Source organism: Pelecanus crispus, chromosome 9 (assembly GCF_030463565.1).
Source record: "Pelecanus crispus isolate bPelCri1 chromosome 9, bPelCri1.pri, whole genome shotgun sequence".
NCBI lineage: Eukaryota > Metazoa > Chordata > Aves > Pelecaniformes > Pelecanidae > Pelecanus > Pelecanus crispus.
The window spans coordinates 23,011,608-23,029,845 of NC_134651.1; the positions used below are offsets into that span (position 1 = coordinate 23,011,608).

The 18,238-nt window shown below is 37.5% G+C and overlaps 1 protein-coding gene across 1 annotated transcript in view; it reads left to right on the forward strand.

The window, feature by feature from the left end:
* The window catches only part of SLC25A36 (solute carrier family 25 member 36), a 29,762-nt gene extending 12,020 nt beyond the window's left edge, over positions 1-17,742 (forward strand). Inside the window, exons 3-7 of the mRNA XM_075716708.1 lie at positions 3,448-3,525; positions 6,289-6,389; positions 13,945-14,011; positions 16,596-16,885; positions 17,519-17,742. Coding sequence (XP_075572823.1) covers positions 3,448-3,525; positions 6,289-6,389; positions 13,945-14,011; positions 16,596-16,885; positions 17,519-17,712 — 730 coding nt within the window. The 3' untranslated portion in view covers positions 17,713-17,742. The remainder of the gene's footprint in view (positions 1-3,447; positions 3,526-6,288; positions 6,390-13,944; positions 14,012-16,595; positions 16,886-17,518) is intronic.
* Positions 17,743-18,238: the final 496 nt, after the last annotated feature.

Consider the following 18,238-nt stretch of genomic DNA (forward strand, 5'->3'; position numbering starts at 1 on the left):
GATACTCTGAATGAATAGCAGGATGAACAGATGTTTGTTTCATATGCCTGTCTGCTAGAAGCCTGCTATGCTTTAAACCCATCCCTAAAACCTAAAATAACTTGGTTTTCCCGGGAAGCAAATTCAGACTGAGGTAGAGGTAGTCCATGATGAACTTCATTGGTAGGGCTTGTTTGTTTTGTTTTTTTTAAATCTGCTTCTTAGACATGTTGTTTGTTTATCTGTCATACAAGAATGTGTATCTTCTGCTGCTTTTGTTCTTTGCTTAGATGTGTTTTCTTCCAGATGCCAAGTAACTTTTCTGGGTTTCAAGTTCTTTAAATATGAAAAAATCGCAAATGACATGGCAATGGACTGTGACAATAAAAATACATAGGTGCAGGACATAATTAGTCTTGGATAAAGGACTAGGGCTGTTGAGTGAGGAAATCAAACTGGATCCCTCTGTCACTCTCATGCCTTACTGTCACTTGGTATTTTCTGACTTGTAGGTGTCATGGTTTGGTTGTCTCATACCAAATTCAGTGCAGTGCTCCACGGTTCACAATACTCAGTCTAAAAGAAGGGTGAATCAGGCAAATGATGTCAGAATTTCAGTTAACTCGCTGCTGTGGAATCAATTTGCATCTTAAGCATCAACAGAGGTGACTTCAAAGGCATTTCTGTCAGGAAACAAACTCAGAAAGAGTGGTACAGGTGACTGCATTCTCTGGCAACATAAGCGAATTCCCTTACTCTTAAATATCTGTGGTGTTTATCATATTGCAGATGCCTCTCATAACTAACCTTGCTGAGTTTAAACCTGAGATCTTGATAATGGAAATCTGACCAGCTTCCCAATGCAGGCTTCCCCATGTGATATAAGCAGGTCAGCTGAGGCCATAGGGAGCATTTGTGCTCCTCTTCCAACCATGGATTTGCAATTTACTGCTTTCAATAAACAGTGCAGGCTCTGGGATCTGCTTTTTAATGCAAGAAGTTTGTGTCTTATTTTCAGCATAGGCTCTGGAACTCTTCCAGTTGGTGTCTGTGAATGCAGAAGAGCATCAGTAACTGCCACCATTATAAATCCTGCTGCAACCTCTCTTTAACTCTGTTGCTTTGTCAAGTCTTGGGACACTGTAGATCCAGAAGAAACTGGTGGACGCTTCAGTCCTAAGTTTCTCTTAAGACGCTGAGGTTCCTGCTGCTTTGTATGTGTGTATATGTTATATGTGCATAAATACATGTGTAACACATGATGTTGTGGTGGGAGTAATTTTTAAGTAGTGTTTTAAGTGGACACAGATCATGTTAATTGGGTTCAGCTTTGCTGTAATCTGATGCTGTGCCCATGCTGAGCTCTGGAATATGGTAGGGTTTTTTGAATAATTCCTTCTGTAAGTGTTAGAAATGCTTTCAGGATGACAGACATGTCTAAGTAATTTGTATTTCCAAAGTGCTTTTGAGTATGTGTTCAATAGTCCAATTATTGCTGCGGAGCAATGCTATGCACATAGTGAAATCGTACCTAATTGTTAGGGGCACGAAGTTGAGATGTTGCTGGACACATTATATGCCAGCATTCCTAAATAGTGATGGTAACTGTGCAGAACCACCATTCTATTTTTGCTTACTGAAAACAAATGTAAATTTTCAGTTTGATTTAGCAGCAGAACTGTGGTGAATCAGCTGCTGGAAATCAGAATAGGTTTGGAATCTTCTTCAGTGCTATAGATGGCTTTCACCTGTTTGTTCTGATAGTAAATTCCAAACAAAATAGCCATTTATAAAAGAGTAGTTTGCTTTATTGAGTAACTGACTTGTCATTAACCTGCATGTCTCTTTGAAGAAGAAATATACAGGAGAACTATTTGTGTGCATTGGCCAGTGTTTCTAAATCAGTAAGTACAGAGTTCTGTTTTGTAACATCTAGTGAAGTAGTTAAGGATTAACTTCAAATCTGGTTCTAAAGCAATTTCTAGAGCAATTTGCAGTGATAGGATGCAGATAGTCCTTGTTTGTCCTCCCGTGTCCTACCACACTTTTTAGGATGCCATATCTGATTAGCATCTAGATTGTTGGACAGATTGATTTCACCAAAAGTGAATATTAATGGATATCCTCTTACTGTGCCAGTGTACCTTGCTGCATAATGGTTTTCAACTCTTTCTAAAAACCACAGTTACATGGGATGGGTATTCCAAACACTTAAGTACTAGTAGTGCCTCATTTGAGGTCTCGGTTCACTGCTCGCATTCCTATGCTTCTCTGTAAATCCCACAAAGATGGAAGGTGACACCCCCTTGCCACCCAAGCAGTCTTTCCAGAGCTGTGTTTATGGTGGACCTGATACCATGAGATGTTAGGGCTGTACTGTGGCTGTGACTCTTTGCATGGGTTACACTCCTTTTTTCAGTTAATCTCAAACTTAAGTGAGTTACTTTGCATGAGGAGGTAAGGATTGTCTTTTCAAGAATGAGTGGAAAAGGAAAAACCACTGGCTCCATGGCCCAGTAGCAGTGCTTGTGGGTAGGAGCACACAGGCTGCAGTTCGGAACTGATAGGAGGGAATCCCTGCCAGCCTCAAGGAAGGGCCGCTTCTCACATCAGATGTTTCTGTTTCCTTTTACTGTAGTCAAAATAATAACTCTATCTTACGGAAAGAATAAAGCTAAGAATGGGTTCCTAGTTGAATGCTTAGTGGATTTAAATCATTTTATAGGGATGGGGAAGGCAGGACTTTGTCTCTGAAAGGCTGCTTTCGTCTAACTTGTGGCATGTACTGTTAGGAATCTTGTAGAATCAAACCAGGGTAGCGCATGCAAAGCCATGTTGAGGTTTCTGTCCTTCTGAGAAGAACAGATAATAGATTGCAGATGTTCCTGGCTGGGCATGGTAAGCAGTAGAGCTAACATCTTCCTGATGCTCTCAGAAGGCATATGATTTGCTGTAACTGAAACTTCCTAAGTGTCTCTCCTCTCCTCCTCTCTTGCCCTTTATGTCCTGTTCCTCCCAAACACTGGGAGCTAAAGGGTGATGAAAGGAATGTAGAATAGAATAAAATATTTTTGTCTCCTGAACAATCTACAACCTAGAGAAATGTGAACATTTGCATGCTTTGTATTTTCTGCCTGATAAAAGGACAGGTTTTTTTAGCTTCCTAATGAGAGAGGAAGAAGATGATGTATGTATGTGTTCCTATCTTTGAGGTAAGTATGTGTTGATGTCATAAGGCTTTATCTCTGCATTTAGTTCCTGGATTTCTATGGCATGTCAAGCAATAATGGAATTTTATTTTATGCTGATTGGAGGAAATTACTGATTTTTTTGGTGGTCAACACTGCATTGTCAGTTATTATGAAAGTTTTACATGCAGTAAAGCTTAAAATGATGTAGTTATGGTGGTCAGTGCATTCCTTAATTTTGATGTGGATGTTACAGTATTGTCACTTTTTTGTTTTCTAGGATGATCTTGCAAAAGGAAGGTCCTCGTTCTCTGTTTAGAGGGCTGGGTCCTAATTTAGTAGGTGTTGCTCCTTCCAGGTAAATATAAACGTGTACAGTAAATGAAGTAACTTTGAAATTTAGGTTGCTGTACATTATTTAAGGGATTTAAGGTTTATTTGAAGCAAGTTTTGCATCTGCGGTTGTAAATACTTAATGGCAAATAACCTTTGGTTCCTGGACTAATTTTGTTTTCTGAGAAATTGAGCCACGCATGTACTCCGCAGCTCCAGTCCCATGTCCCTGCACCAACTGTCTCCGCACTTACTATCCTGTATGCTACTATAATAGTGTTTACTATTGTGTGCTATCCCTTATGCAGAGTTTCGTCCAGTTAAGAAGGAAAATGCTTAAGGAGTTGCACATGTAAACAAGAAGTTTGTACCTTTGAAAATACAAAGGTAGATTTAGCTTTCAGTTAATCCATCATCTTCAGGAAGCAATTGTGTGACTGTAGTCTCCAAACACTGGGTCTTTCTTCCTGAATTCTGGTGAAGCACAGGCTGCTGTTCCCCTGCAGAAGGAAGCAAGTTCGGAAACTTCAAAAAGGGCAAGACTGGGTAGGATGACATCCTTAACAGCTGTCCCAGAGAAAACAGATCCAGCAGTGGGCTGGACTCCAAAGGGTACTGGGGCAGTGTCAGAGAGTGCAGCAGACAAGGATGTAAATCTGATGTAATTGGCAGTGGTATTGCTGTCCATTGCTCTGCATCAGCACAAATACTCCAGCTACTCGACAGGTGCTGGCAGTCAGAGCAAGGTGCAGATTATGCCAGAGTTTGAATTGATCCTTACATATAAGTGTTGGCCTAAGTTCAGCCCAACAATAGGGAAAATACCTAAGGAAGAGTATGGAAATAAAGCTGTGTAAAACTAATAACTTCTTAATCCTGGATGAGTCTATAGTTGTTTTCTGGATCATTTTTATTCCCTTCTATTCTGTTTAAGAGAAGAGTCTTTATGCAGAGGGAATATATTCCACAAAGGTTTTATTCTTCCCTTGACTTAGTGCCCTGCTTTCATTTATTATTTTTGGTCTGAAGAGAAGACATTCCTGTCTCCTGCACACTCAGTTAGGGAGTATCGTAATTTTTCTGGTTTAAGGTCTTTGGATGCTTCTGGAAAATTTTATGAAACTGGACTTTCCATTCAGCATGGATCTCTCTTGTACTTAGATCTGACAGATGAGGTATAGTTCTGTAGATCTTCTGGATGAATAAGAGAAAAACATAATTCAGGAACTGGAGTACTTTTATTTTAGCAGATTTTTTTTAAAGAATTAGCAATACCTGAGGTATTTTCTGATCACTAACTTAGCATTGCTGTTTGGAGAAGCTGAAGTGATTCCACTAGCTTTCTTTGTTCTTGACACCTGCGGGGTGTCAGCACTTCCTAATCTGAAGAGCCTGTACTTTTGTTTCATAGTCCAGTCTGGCCTGAATGATCAACATTGATATTACTTTTTTAGCAGCAATTTTTATACAGCAGTGGATTCCATTTTGTAAGTGACTATCCTCAACAAAAAATATCCTTAATTGCAAAAAACCCCTATTTCTTTTCAGTAAATTTTATGTTTAATCTTCTAATTCCCTTCTTCCCGTAGGTGAAATACTTAACTTTTTCCACCCCCCCGAAATGTCAATTTGATATAATTTGTGAAGTCTTACAAATAAGCGCATCCTCATTCCCCTCTGGCTGACTCGGTCTTCATCCAATACTTCATTTCAATTAAGCATTAGCTAAGTGGATTTAACAGCAGCTCTTTGTTTAAATAAGCTATAGAGAAGCATGTTTCATAACACATCCAGTATACTTAACTGAGTTCCTATTCCATTTTAGAAATTACACCCATGAAGCAAGCACTTTATCTTTTTTATAATAAAGAAAAACATGTTTGCACATCTAATGAGGTTAATGTTCTGTTCATGAAAACTTGCATGTTCACTTTTTCTCTTGTAGAGGGGTGCCTAAGTTTAAAAAAAGAGTTACAACCTTAAACATAAGTTTTAGATGTGCTTAAAATAAGGGGTTTTAGCTTTAATGAGTGAAAACAAGCATTTTCCATAATACATTTCATTGGCATGCCGACTTTTATGTCTAGCTTTATTTTGATACCAGTTCACAGACTTGGATGTAGTGCAAGTTTACAAATTTTTTTTAGTCTATTCAGAGAAAAAGATCTGTGTCTATTCTAAATACAGAACTAAACCAAAATGTGGATCCCAGCTTCACAGCTGTTTTAGCATTTAAAATATAAATACTTATAACTACAAGTTACAAAGTATAACCACATTATCAATATTTACATTCTAAATGCTAGAATAATATTATAAATACTAAGTGTGCTGTTTGGTTTAAAAAAAAAACCAAACTATGTACTTGCTAGTTCTTTTGGAATTGTAATGCAATTGAAATGAGTTTAGGTCTGTTAGAACAAACTTGATCTGTTATTAAAGAAATACAGAATACTGTAACTTCAGTTCTCAGTTCAGCAGTGTTTTGGTTCCCTGGGTAAACTTCCTGGTGTCACAAAAATCACTGCCTATTTCTAATTATCTATCCTTCCCCGCAGTAATTGTTACTTGAAGCTGTTGTGGAAGAAGTAGTTGTAAAGTATGATCTTTTTTCTTTTCCATTCCTAGGATAGTCCCACTACTTTGCAAGAGTTATTTCTTGAGTAGTTTTTTTACTGAGGAAGTGACTTGAACCAAGATCATCTTGAGTTAGTGAAGTTAATGGCACTGCTTGTAAGGGTATCAACACGTAAAACTTCACGTAACTTGGATTTTGTTCTAATTTTAGGGCAATATATTTTGCTGCTTACTCAAACTGCAAGGAAAAGTTGAACAATATTTTCAATCCAGATTCTACCCAGGTACATGTGGTTTCAGCTGGTGTGGCAGGTAAGGATCTGTAACTTTTTAACTTCATTCTAGAATCATATCTACAAATGAGAGGTGGCAATAAATGTGGAAAAAGCAAAACAGAAAATGTTCAGTGATTGAATGATCTCTTTATGTGGTGGTTACCGTTTTTGGCCTTTCATTAAACAAGCTATCTGGAGAATATGTGCATGAAACTTTTCACTTAATGAAGATCTTTAACTACGTGTGTGAATAGTCTTTTCCAGGAAAACTTGCATGCCTAGTTTGTCAATTGTAAATTTGTGAAATGTAAAATGAAAATTTTCAAAACAGTAACTTTTTGCTCTGCAAGCTATAAACAACATTGTTTGCACTGAACTCTGGTTTAATGCTTCTTAATCTGTCTTTTACCATTGCTTTCTGTTACAGCTTTGTGTATCTGACTTATTTTTGTCTTTCTGAAATATGTCTGCAGATACTTGTATAAATTATATGTAATGCTTCCTCCTCCTCTGTTCAAATACCAGTCTGTGAGAGGTTTGCTCTACCACTTAAAGTGACATAGAAGAGCAGATTTTCATAGTTTTCATATATCTTCATCTCTGGAAATAAATTCCTATTTTATATCTGCAGTGTAACGTTAGTATATTTTAGCAGCTACCAATACTTGTTGCTTGATTTTTATGCTCTGTGCTGTGGGATCATTAACAAGGGGAGTTAAAGGCAACTGAGCTAAGTTATGGTCACAGACTTGTGCTGGGGAAATCAAAATTTGGGCTGGCAACACTTTACCTATTGTTGAATGTGTCCTTCCTACACAAAACCACATTTTTTCAAAAGCTTTTTTCTGTATAGGCCATAGACACTTCACAGATGAATTCTGACAATTTTATGGTAGCCTGTTGAAGTTTCTAATTCCTGTCAATTTTAGAACCAGTGTATATAATGGGAGTGATAGCAATCTGGAGTGGGCTGCCAAAGGTGATGTCAGAATAATGAATAGGATTAGTTTTCTATTTCATACTTGCTAATAATATGATACAGAGAAATTGTTATATAGCATAGAAAACTTAAATTACATTAGCTTTGTACTTTAACACACTAATTCTCATCTCTAGCATATGAGGAATGTGATGGCAGTTTTTAATCTCAGAGATGTAAGGAGAGCTGTTTTTGTCTTAAAGGGGCAAGATACGGTGCTCAGATGATGCAGTATTTTTTATCACCTGGAAATGTGTGTTTTGTTTGTAGGTGAACAGCATGGGGAATGGGATGGAAGGGGGATTTCATGAAAAGTTCATCCTAATTGATTAATTGCTCCAAGAAAAACAAATTGTCTTCAGCTCTTTGTCAAGGGGATAAAAATATGTCTTTAAATTGGAGGCGGAGGGGGAGTATGGGTAATAAAAACAAGTCTATCTTCAATTGAAGACAACTTGTGTTAACTCATGCAGTGCTGCAGCCAAACGAAGGTTCCGAGTGTTCTTATCTTTGGAAGTTACTGCCGTCATTCTGTAATGAAAAGAACATTTACGCAGATGTGCTGTAGTGACTTTCCCAAGTGTCTGCAGACACAGACTGTAGTTTGTCAAGGAGTTCTGTATCTGCTTATTAATTTGCTTCCCTTCCAGAAAGTTAGTATTATGCATTTGCACTTACGACTGCAGGAGACTGGGGTAAATGTATTTGAGCCTTAATTGGTGTTTGCCTTTTTTACATTTGTATATGATTTTCCATATTGAACAACTTTTGTGGCTGTTACCTTTCTCTCACACTTAACCTAGTTCTGCAGTTGTATTTCTAAACCATATAGCCAATGAAACTGAATGCCCAGTGCAGGTTCACACTACAGGTTGCAACTTACTTTCTCTCTTGAAATGTCTTGGCGCTGTACACTACAGACATCCTCTGGAAGACCTTCAAAAGATGGTTCTTTGACAAACAATTTCTTGATACTCAGTAGTGGCAGTATTCTCATTTATATGAAAAGGACTGTAGTTAAAATTAACAGTGCTTTCTTGGGAACATGCTAACCTTGTTTTTGTAATTCTGATATATTTCAGAAAATGCACTTAAACCAGCTATTAACAGTTTTACCTGCAAGGTTTGTATTGCTATATGATGCAGATCAACTTAAGGAAACGGCAAAATAACAGGGACAAGATCGAATGTGAGCTCTTAATTGGTTGAATTAAACAGGTTAATACAGAAGATCACCACAATATTTGCTTTGGAACTTAAGATTTCAAAATTGGCAAGGTGGATAAAAGCTTCTAATAATTAGCAAAAAATAATTGGTATTGGTTTTTTCTTTTGCAGCTGCCATTGGTTTCAGTAAGGAATTGAGTAACTCAGTCTAAAATGAGGGGGTTTTTTTTGTTGGATATGACCTTTCTGTTACATAAAGGCTTCTAATACCTAATGAGCATGGGGTGGTGTTTGCACTTACCAAGCTTTTCCTGTAGGTTGCAAATACAATAATGATGCAAAAATAAAATTTAAAAAAGATCTGTAACTTACTGTTTTATGAGAGTACTGTAAGTAGTCAACATCAGTCAACTTTAGTTACTGTTTATTTGTGTCGTATGTTAATACATAAGTATCTCAGGCTAGACTGATGTCATTGTTAAGTAAGAATTATCTTATGCACATAGCATTTTTGGGACTGAGAAGCTGAGGTATGGTATTTTAAGCGTTCTTGTTTGGTTTTAGGCCTGATTCTTCCTTCTCAAGATAAAACATATATTTTGTTTTATTAAGATTCTTTTAGTAAGTTTGTTTTATGCTGAGGAGGTTGAATTATGCTACATATTAGTAACTGATGCCTTATGCAATTAGAAATTAATGTTTTTCTCTTGCTGTGTGCTAGCTTCCAGCATATAATTCACATCACCTTCATACCTAAAATATCTGTGTATTGACATGAAGAAGTACTCGGCAATCTTTTCTGCTTACTACTTGGCATATCACATGCTTCTCTTTTTTGCAAACTTGGACAGTGAATATATCTGAAGCATACTACAAGAATGTTTGCTTGTGTGAAGATGGTTCATCTCTGTACATTTCAAAGTTAGGCTAAATTCTCAGATTCACTATAAACTATGCCTTCTTATTGCACTTACTCAACCTCTTTTGCCACAGAGAATAAAAACTGTAGAGAACTGAATGAGATACTTGATTCCTGTATGGCTTCCTGGTTTGCCTTTTTAATGATTCATAGCCTCATTCAGACAACATGGTTGCAAATCTGCTGCAAAACTACTTTGCCTTGTATGCTATTGCTGTTCTTTCTAGAACTACTGGCAAATGAACCCAAATGTAGGATTTTTTGATTTTTTTAAAAAAAATTGGGACCACTTTATTACTTAAAGATACCATACTTTTCTAACTTCTTAGTAGTATGTACACAGTTACTTAATACCAAATAAAATGCATATTTAGTTCATTGATTACTGATATTAGAAAGTTTGATTTCATAAGGCATCTATCTTGCTTTTTCAGTCCTAAGATAAGGCTAGCTTTTTTTGAATGATATTTGGGAGGGAGTGGGGAGGGAGGAGGAGTTCACTTGTAAATTTGATATATAGGTAAGTATTTGGAGATATAAAATTGAACTGCTGCAAATGAGCAGAAATTTCAGTACTCAGTGCATTTTACACAACTATTTTAATATCTGTGGCCTGTTCTGATTATTTTTCTTTCTTTTTTCCTAAACTTTTACCTGAAAACAGTTAGATCTCACAATAACTAATTCACAAATCCTTCCAATGGGATTCAATTTGTACACATGTGTCTGATGAGGTCACTGCTTGTTGTTATGATACAGAAAAGCCTGTGTCTATTTTAGGCATTTACTGTACATTTCTCCCGTGAAAAGAGTGAGATCGTGTCATCTCATGCTCCCCATCCGCAGGTCACTTCCTGCAGAAATATGGACTAACTTAAACCTCGTGAGTACTGAACTGAGCGTCTCTTGCAGCCTCTAGTGTAAGAACCACACATTGGGTTTGTAATATCTATTAAATAAACAAAATAAGGGGAATTCACTTTCATTATCTTGAACTCACATGATGTGCATTGTGCAAAGACATCACTTCTCCTAAACTCTGTTAAGAGTTATTTTTTTCCTGTGCAGTTCAGGGAAAGGTGGAAAATAACCTTTCACTGATAGCTGCTACTTTACTTAGCTCTGGCTAATTGAAAGTCCCTACTGGGTTAAACAAGGCCTTTTGGTTTTTTTCAGTGTCCCAGAGCTGCCGTTAAAACGCTGCAGCTGATATTCTGTGTCACATTATTTCAAAGACCTCTTTTCTTTTTCTTTTTTTAATACGTATATAATCTCCTTTCTGTCTCTTTCTGTTTTCTCTTTTGGTTTGTTTTCATTTTACTACTTTGGATTTTTAATTCAGCATTCCATATTCACATGTGTCTGTATCAATTACATTGGCTTATAGATTAAAAAAAACCCCTAACCTTTGAAATATGATGCATAATAGGAATACCTGGGATCTTACCTGTCAGTAGCTGGTATAGCTGAAAAAGCAGATTGAGATAATTCTTTCTGTCTGAAACTGGGATACAATTTCATAGAAGAACATAAACATGGAAAAGGACAGGAGTTTCTGGTATTGCCAAATTGATCTATGCTTCTAATGCATCTGGAATGTTTCTTGAGGGTACAACACGTTGATAAGCATTGTAAAGCATTATAAAGTTTACTGAGACTTCTAAAAAAAAAAAAGACAAAGGAAACGATAGAGCTTCATAGTAGTTGTTGAAAGCCCCCCACCTTTATTTTTTAACAAGTACTTTTGCTACAGATTTTCTGTATTTAAAAAGAAAAGCTTATCTTATCAAAGATCCCAAATGTTATGTTTCATGTTTTGGAGTGCTTTCCTTGGTGTCAGCATCACTCAACTCTTAATTTATATTTCTTCTTTGGCTAATTGTATTTGCTACATTACCTGTAAGAATTGAGCTGTAGTCATTTCATCTTGAAACCTGAATTATTGAAGGCTCTTTGATTTGAAAGCTTTGGTTTGAACTGTCATGCAATTTAGGCTTATGACAGCCCTTGGGGAAAAAATTGGCTCTGCTGCTAAGTGTCTGATCCTACTGTTAGGGGTGTTGTGCTTAAATAATGTTTAGAGCAACCCAGGGAGTGCAAGTTCGGACAGAATAGTCTTGTGTCCTGTGCCAGCCACCCTTCACTGGCAACTTCTCAGCCTGCCTAGAACTCTCAGGCTGCTGCTGTGGGTGAATACAGTCACTCCTGTCACTCAGACACTGCCTCTGATCTCACCTATGTGTTTCCTGTTCCAGACTTAGAATCTACAGAGACCCTTTTTTGGGGGTTGAATAGGAAGGAGAAAGGGTGGAGCAGATAATGCTGTAACGTAGAGTCTAGCAGCAACAAAATTCCAAAGCATGCAACTTAAATAGGAATGCAAAAGATTTTTTTGGTCTTGTTCACTCCTAATTAAGAACTAGGAGAGACTTAAGAACTAATTTTGTGTTTTAGAGAGAAGTCTTCCTGGAAAATGTGTTGATAGGGGGAGTTAGTAATTTTTCCCCACCTTATTTCAAAGCCTTTGTTGCAGTCCTGTGCATTCCTAGTGCCCTTCACTACACTATAGATATGGAAAGATTCTGATTTGAAGTAGAAGAAAATTAAAGCTTTCATAGTGCTAGTATAAAGAAATAAAAAATGCAAGAACAATATTTCCTTTCAGTGTAGTTCAACCCAGCAAGTGCTGTTGGAATCAGTGGAGTTTCTATGGCATTAAGTGATAGGTCAGAAGGGCTCTGGCTAGTTGAACTATGGAACCTTTTTTGCAGATGTGGTATGTTTTAAAAATATCCTGTGCCTTGTTATGGGTTATGGCAGAGTAGTTCCCTGATGCTTTGAGGTTTTTACATAATTATTTACCTGCATGAAATGCAGATATAAACCACTTCTGTCTTGTTAGGATTTCATTCCATTGTATGAAGGGACATAAGAAAGAGTAGTGTATTAAAAAAAAAAAACCACAAAACACAAAAGCCAACCCCAAACCTTCATTATATATTACAGGAAGTTATTTAGTTAAGAGGTTTGAGTCAGTTTAAAAATCCATTTAATCAAAAGATTAAACTGAGATCTCTAATGTGGTTTTGCTATTTTGGCACAGAAATATAACTAAATCTTAGTAGCTGCTAAACTTTGTAGTTTGTCCTTAGAACTGTAACTGAAAATCATAATGACCTATTTAAGATTTGGGGGTGGGGGTAGAACAAACCTTAAAACAGTTAAGATCCCCTGGCATTTCTCTGAGTATTGCAGTCATTTGTGTGCAATGTAAACCTAGATTGTGACTGAGCAGAAATAACATGTATGCAAGCAGTTCTACTAAACATATATGTAAGCTGTTAATGACCTCCATAAACAAGCTTATCAATAGCCTGTTCGTTGTATAAGTATTGTGCACCAGATATGCACTGAACAAGGTAACTCTTTGTTGCTTTCCCACAACTCCAGTCCATTCCCTTGCAGGAGGGCAGCATGTCTTTGTAGTGATATACAAGTGATGCGTGTCACTTAGAAAGCTAGTGTCTAAATTTATCATCTCTTGCCTGGCCATGTTCCAGCTCTTCCCTTTTCCTCTTCTCTCCTGCAGACATGACACCTCATTAACGGTGCATGTGTGGTATTGCAACTCTAGATGGTTTTTTGTTTTACTTTTTTTTTTCAGAGCTGCCTTTCACTCTGCTCTTTTTCTCTCCACGGTTGTGCAGAAGTAAGAGTGATTCTTACTTCTTTTCTTTTTTTTTTTTAAATTTGTTTCCTTTTTTCCTTCCTTTTCTTTTTCTTTAGTGGACTGAAAATCAAAGCTTTATCCCTTAACCCTTATGCAAGCCTGAATAGTTGCTGTCTGTCTGGATAGTTAGAAGTCATACTATTTATTTTAACAATTTAAATACTCATATGCTTGTAAAAGTATTCCTAGGCCAACCAACAGTCTCTGCTTTGAATACTAAATAAAAGATTAGCACTCAATTTAACTGCTCTTTATAGTTCAGTATTAAAAGGTCTCTTAACTTACAGTAATAAATGCCTTTTAACTGCACCAAAAGTAGTATTTATTCAATCTGCATGCTTTTAAACTCGGATTGTATTTCAGGTAGCAAATTAAATTGACACAATGTTTTATACCATCTCAAATTGCTATAGCTGTATCTGCAAGGCATTCTTACTGACATTTTTGCCAAATCGGCCAATACTAGTCTAGCTAGCTCTGCTGTTCTGTGGTGTCAAAATAGGGTTGGTATGATTAGGTAGGCAGAGAAATGTACACAATTGGGCTTATTTTATGTGGGGCGTCTCTTGCTAAGAATCAAACTTACTCAATATTAATGTAAAATTAAAAAATCAGCTAAATGTTTATTGGCTGTATGGATTCATAAAATAACAGTAAAGGCCTACAATGGGTAGCTTCTAAAAATCAGTATAGTCCGAGTTTTTGCATCCACTGTATCTTACTGTGTGCATTTCAAAATTAGATGCAGTTGCTCTTGTGATACTGTCACATCTAACTTTTCTTTTTAAATATTTTAGGTTTTACTGCGATCACAACAACTAATCCCATTTGGCTAGTAAAGACACGGTTACAGCTTGATGCAAGGTATAGTGACAATGGGAAATATCACTGCTGTGATAAGACTCTGCTTAAATGTTGTGAATCTGTTCTGCATCCCAAAATTGAATGATTCTTTAAATGTCTAGCATTTCGAATTAGGAAGTTGATAATCTATCTACAAGTTAGACTATCATTTTCTCTATTTTAATATCTGAGTTCTGAGGCATGGTTGAGGCCCTACAGTAGACTGGCCAGCAAATTTGGAATGAATTTCAAGGTTAACAGTCTCATTAAAATAAAGTTCTACTAACCATATGCTTACATTTTCCTTCAGTAGTAAATTCTCTTTGTTTTCAGCTGTTAAGCTAAACATTCCTAAAACAAGGATTTAAATATTTTAGCAAAAGTTTAGAAAAATGCCTGAAACATCCTGGTTTTTGTTTTTTACATACAATGAGTTCTAGGCTGTAAAAAGTGGGGAGACTGCTTTCATGGATTAAAACACACGAATTGTCCTAATGTGGGGTAGTCAATAGAAGTTGTTTGGACTTACTACAGAATCGATTACAGAAACTGTTTATTACAAAACTTGTAATAAAGTAGAATTTTATCAGGGAAGAAGAAAAACCTTTATATTCCCATCTATTTAAAACTGTAGGGAGAGACTGATACAATGCAAGTGTCTCAATGCAACTGTCTTGTTCATTTTATAGACTTTCTTACTGAAAACTTAGCATGCAATATAAAATTCTTTTTTCAGCCATCCTAAATACATTAATGAGCCACATATTCCTATTTTGGAGATCTGTTGGACTTTCTGTATTAAGTGCATATTAGCGTTTTTCCTCTTAGTCAGCATATTGTCAGCTGCGAGGTGACCGTAGTAAATATGTCCCAGAACTGGTTTTACCATGAGATTTTTTTTTTGTGATGCCATTGCATGATTGGGGTGATAATTCCATGACTAATTCCAGGGGGTTTTTGGTGCTGTGTGCAACCTGATGGCATCTTGTGCCTCTGCTTGGTTTTTACTGATTAATCAGTTAAATTGCTTAAGCTATAGGGCTTTAAGGAAATGAGGGGAAAATTATGGGTTTCTTTTGCACATTACTTCTGTACATTATATCAAGCACATTGTTGATGCGGGAGACCTGGCGAAGGATCTTCTAACTTTGTGTAGGACGCTGCAATTATGTGGGCTAGTCTAGCACGTACTGTCTTCTCAGCTCTTCTAATTCAGTTGTTATTAGAGGCATACAAACACTTGGCCTGTGGGATTATCTTGGCCTAATCTTGTTTCTGTTGAAGTTCTTCTCAAAAATTCCTCCCAGTAAGAGCTGGAGAAGGCATGTGTTTGGTTTCCAAAGTGAAATTGCTTTGACCTTCAAGACAGTGTTGTGCATGAACAAACTCCTACAGCAGTCTCTGTCGGTGCACCTGTCCAGGTGTGCCAGGGACATACAGAGACTGGGGGGCCCCTGGAGCTGCAGCTGTAGGTCCAGCTGCTCTTCTCACCAGTTGTTCGAGTCTTTTCTCTTGCATGTCAGCAAAACAGCGCCAGCCCTCCAGTCCTCTGCAGTATCTGCCACCTAGCTTACTCGAGATCTGATTTGCAGCTATGTGTGCCCAGGCTTTCTCTTAATTGTGCTTGGTACCTTGTTTCATTGCTGTCTGACGTTGCCGGTTCAAACCATCGAGACTTATACTCTGCCATCTAGTGATGCCTCATTCTACTTGTGTAATAGCTGCTGCCACTGCCTGTCTTGCTTTGACAGTATCCATATGAGTTACTGTAACTTCTTAAAAGGTTATTTGCTGTTTTATTCTGTGGCTTGCTCACTCAGGAGACCTCTGCTGGCAGAATCCATATGCTTCAAGTGCCTGCACTTGCTGCTGCAGTGAAGCATATTGTATGCAGTGCTGTAATGGCTTTATATAGCTGTGTACAGTATGATAAGTATTTTAACATACACAATTCAGTAAGCAAGGTAAAAATGGGAATAAGATTTTATTTACCAATATTTCTTGATACAGTCATGTCTACTGAGGATTTTCCTTCATATGAGCAGTGGCTTAGTTGAACCAAGTAATACCTACCTGTGTTATATTGGTTGGCATGCTCCTTTTGGATATGCTAGTCGGTTACTGATAGCTGTGATGCTGTGAGGCCTGCTGTTTGAAGTCTAAGCCACTGTAATTACCATGCTATGGCAGTGTTTATTTGACACAAAAAATTAGGGGGAATCCCCTCTCATTATGCAGAAGAAAATGGTCATTTTTTTCATGAGTCACTGACAGTTTATTTGGGAGTCTGTTTTCAAGCAATTCAGTCCCTTATTCTGTAAGACTTGGGGAGGCCTAGAGCTGTTCAACTTGTCTATGTGATTTTTCTTTAGTGACCATATGAAGTTTGGCTTGGATTCAGTGTAATGCTTTACCTGTGTTTAGTGTTGAGGGCCTTTGAGACTTTCACTACAGTTCTTTAGACTTTCAGTTCTGTGAATTGCAGCCCCTCAGCATTGGTGTGAGATGTTTCCTAAGTCCTCTGGTCTCTCAAGCAAAACTGTTTAATTATTTGCCAGTCTCAAGTTGCATAAGTTTGATGTCTGCCTTGTTCTCTCTTCTTTAGGAATCGTGGAGAAAAGCGAATGAGTGCTTTTGAATGTGTCCGAAAAGTTTATCAATCAGATGGTATTAAAGGCTTTTACAGAGGAATGTCAGCATCCTATGCAGGCATATCTGAGACTGTTATTCACTTTGTTATTTATGAGAGTATTAAGAGAAAACTGCTGGAGTATAAGACTGCTTCTGCTATGGACAATGAGGATGAATCGGCAAAAGAAGCTTCAGACTTTGTTGGAATGATGATGGCTGCTGCTACTTCCAAAACTTGTGCAACATCAATAGCATATCCCCATGGTAAGTGGGGCAAGTACAGCTGAGAGCCTGAATCAAATTGATCAAAAGGAGTCTCTTCAGTGATATTTGTAGCAGACTTTGGCTCACTTGCTCAAGAACTATTTCTTTGTCTAAAGCTTTTCAAATCAGATTCAGTGAGTCGACATGAGTATAGTATTCAGAAATGGAAGTGGTTTTAAGTGGATATCTAGCGTTGCCTCTTCTTAGGCAATGTTTGTTTTTTCCAAAGGATTTGCCAGGTTATGGCCCAAAGTACTTAAGGAGAAGGTCCTTTTTCATTTGGAATCTCTCTATATACTCAGCAATTTCATATAACTTGCCAATGACTTCTTGCCCCCCTTCTAGGAAAAGAGGCTGTCTAGTTTCAGTTGCACTTAATTTTCCTGCAAAGTAGTTGTGTATACATTAAGTTTGTTAATGGATTGAGTGCCTTATTAGTGATAACTTCCAAGCTAAAATGTAAGCTCAAACAATAGTCCTCTTCTGGATTTTAACTAAGCAAATGAACTTTCCTTGCTTAGTTAGATATCTAACACTGCCAAAAATGTAACTTGTTTTCCTCTTACACATACCTGATTTGCTTCTCTGTCTGAAAAGTGGTGAATGTAACCACATGTGGTTTTCTTTGTACAGAGGTTGTACGAACAAGACTAAGAGAAGAGGGAACAAAGTACAGATCTTTCTTCCAGACACTATCTTTGCTTGTGCGAGAAGAAGGGTATGGATCCCTCTACCGAGGTTTAACTACACATCTGATCAGACAGATTCCTAACACGGCTATCATGATGTCAACCTACGAAGTGGTAGTCTACTTACTCGATGGATAGCAGCGTGACGGCTTCCTAGAAGAAGGTGGAAGACTGGAGCGGACCACTGAATGTCAATGCCAATGTGGTGGGCAGAAGGAAGGTTATATCAGGAGTGTGCAGCTATGGACAAAACAGAAGGTTGATTGTGGGCAACTATGAATAATTTTGCTGCCTTATTGTATGGTCTCTTAACAATGTGACAAATGGGAATGTCTTTATACATCTCTTAATTCAAAACTGTTACTATCTTTTCATCTGTTAATCTAGACAAGGCCATTCAGTCATCTTCAGAGACCTGATGGGTGAGGGAGGGGGCATAAAATACATTCTTGGGCAGCCGTATTCACTTGTCTTAGTGAATGCTCTCAACTACATCCTCTTAGTTCTGTTTTACTGCACAGTAACCTGTTGGAAGAATGGGGAAGACAGTACTTTCATACCTTTCCATACCTGAAACTTCCATTCAGTTGCTCTGAAGACTCATAAAGAGACTGAGGTAGTAGTCAGTGTGTAGTTTTCCATGTTGCTACCTCAAGACAAAATA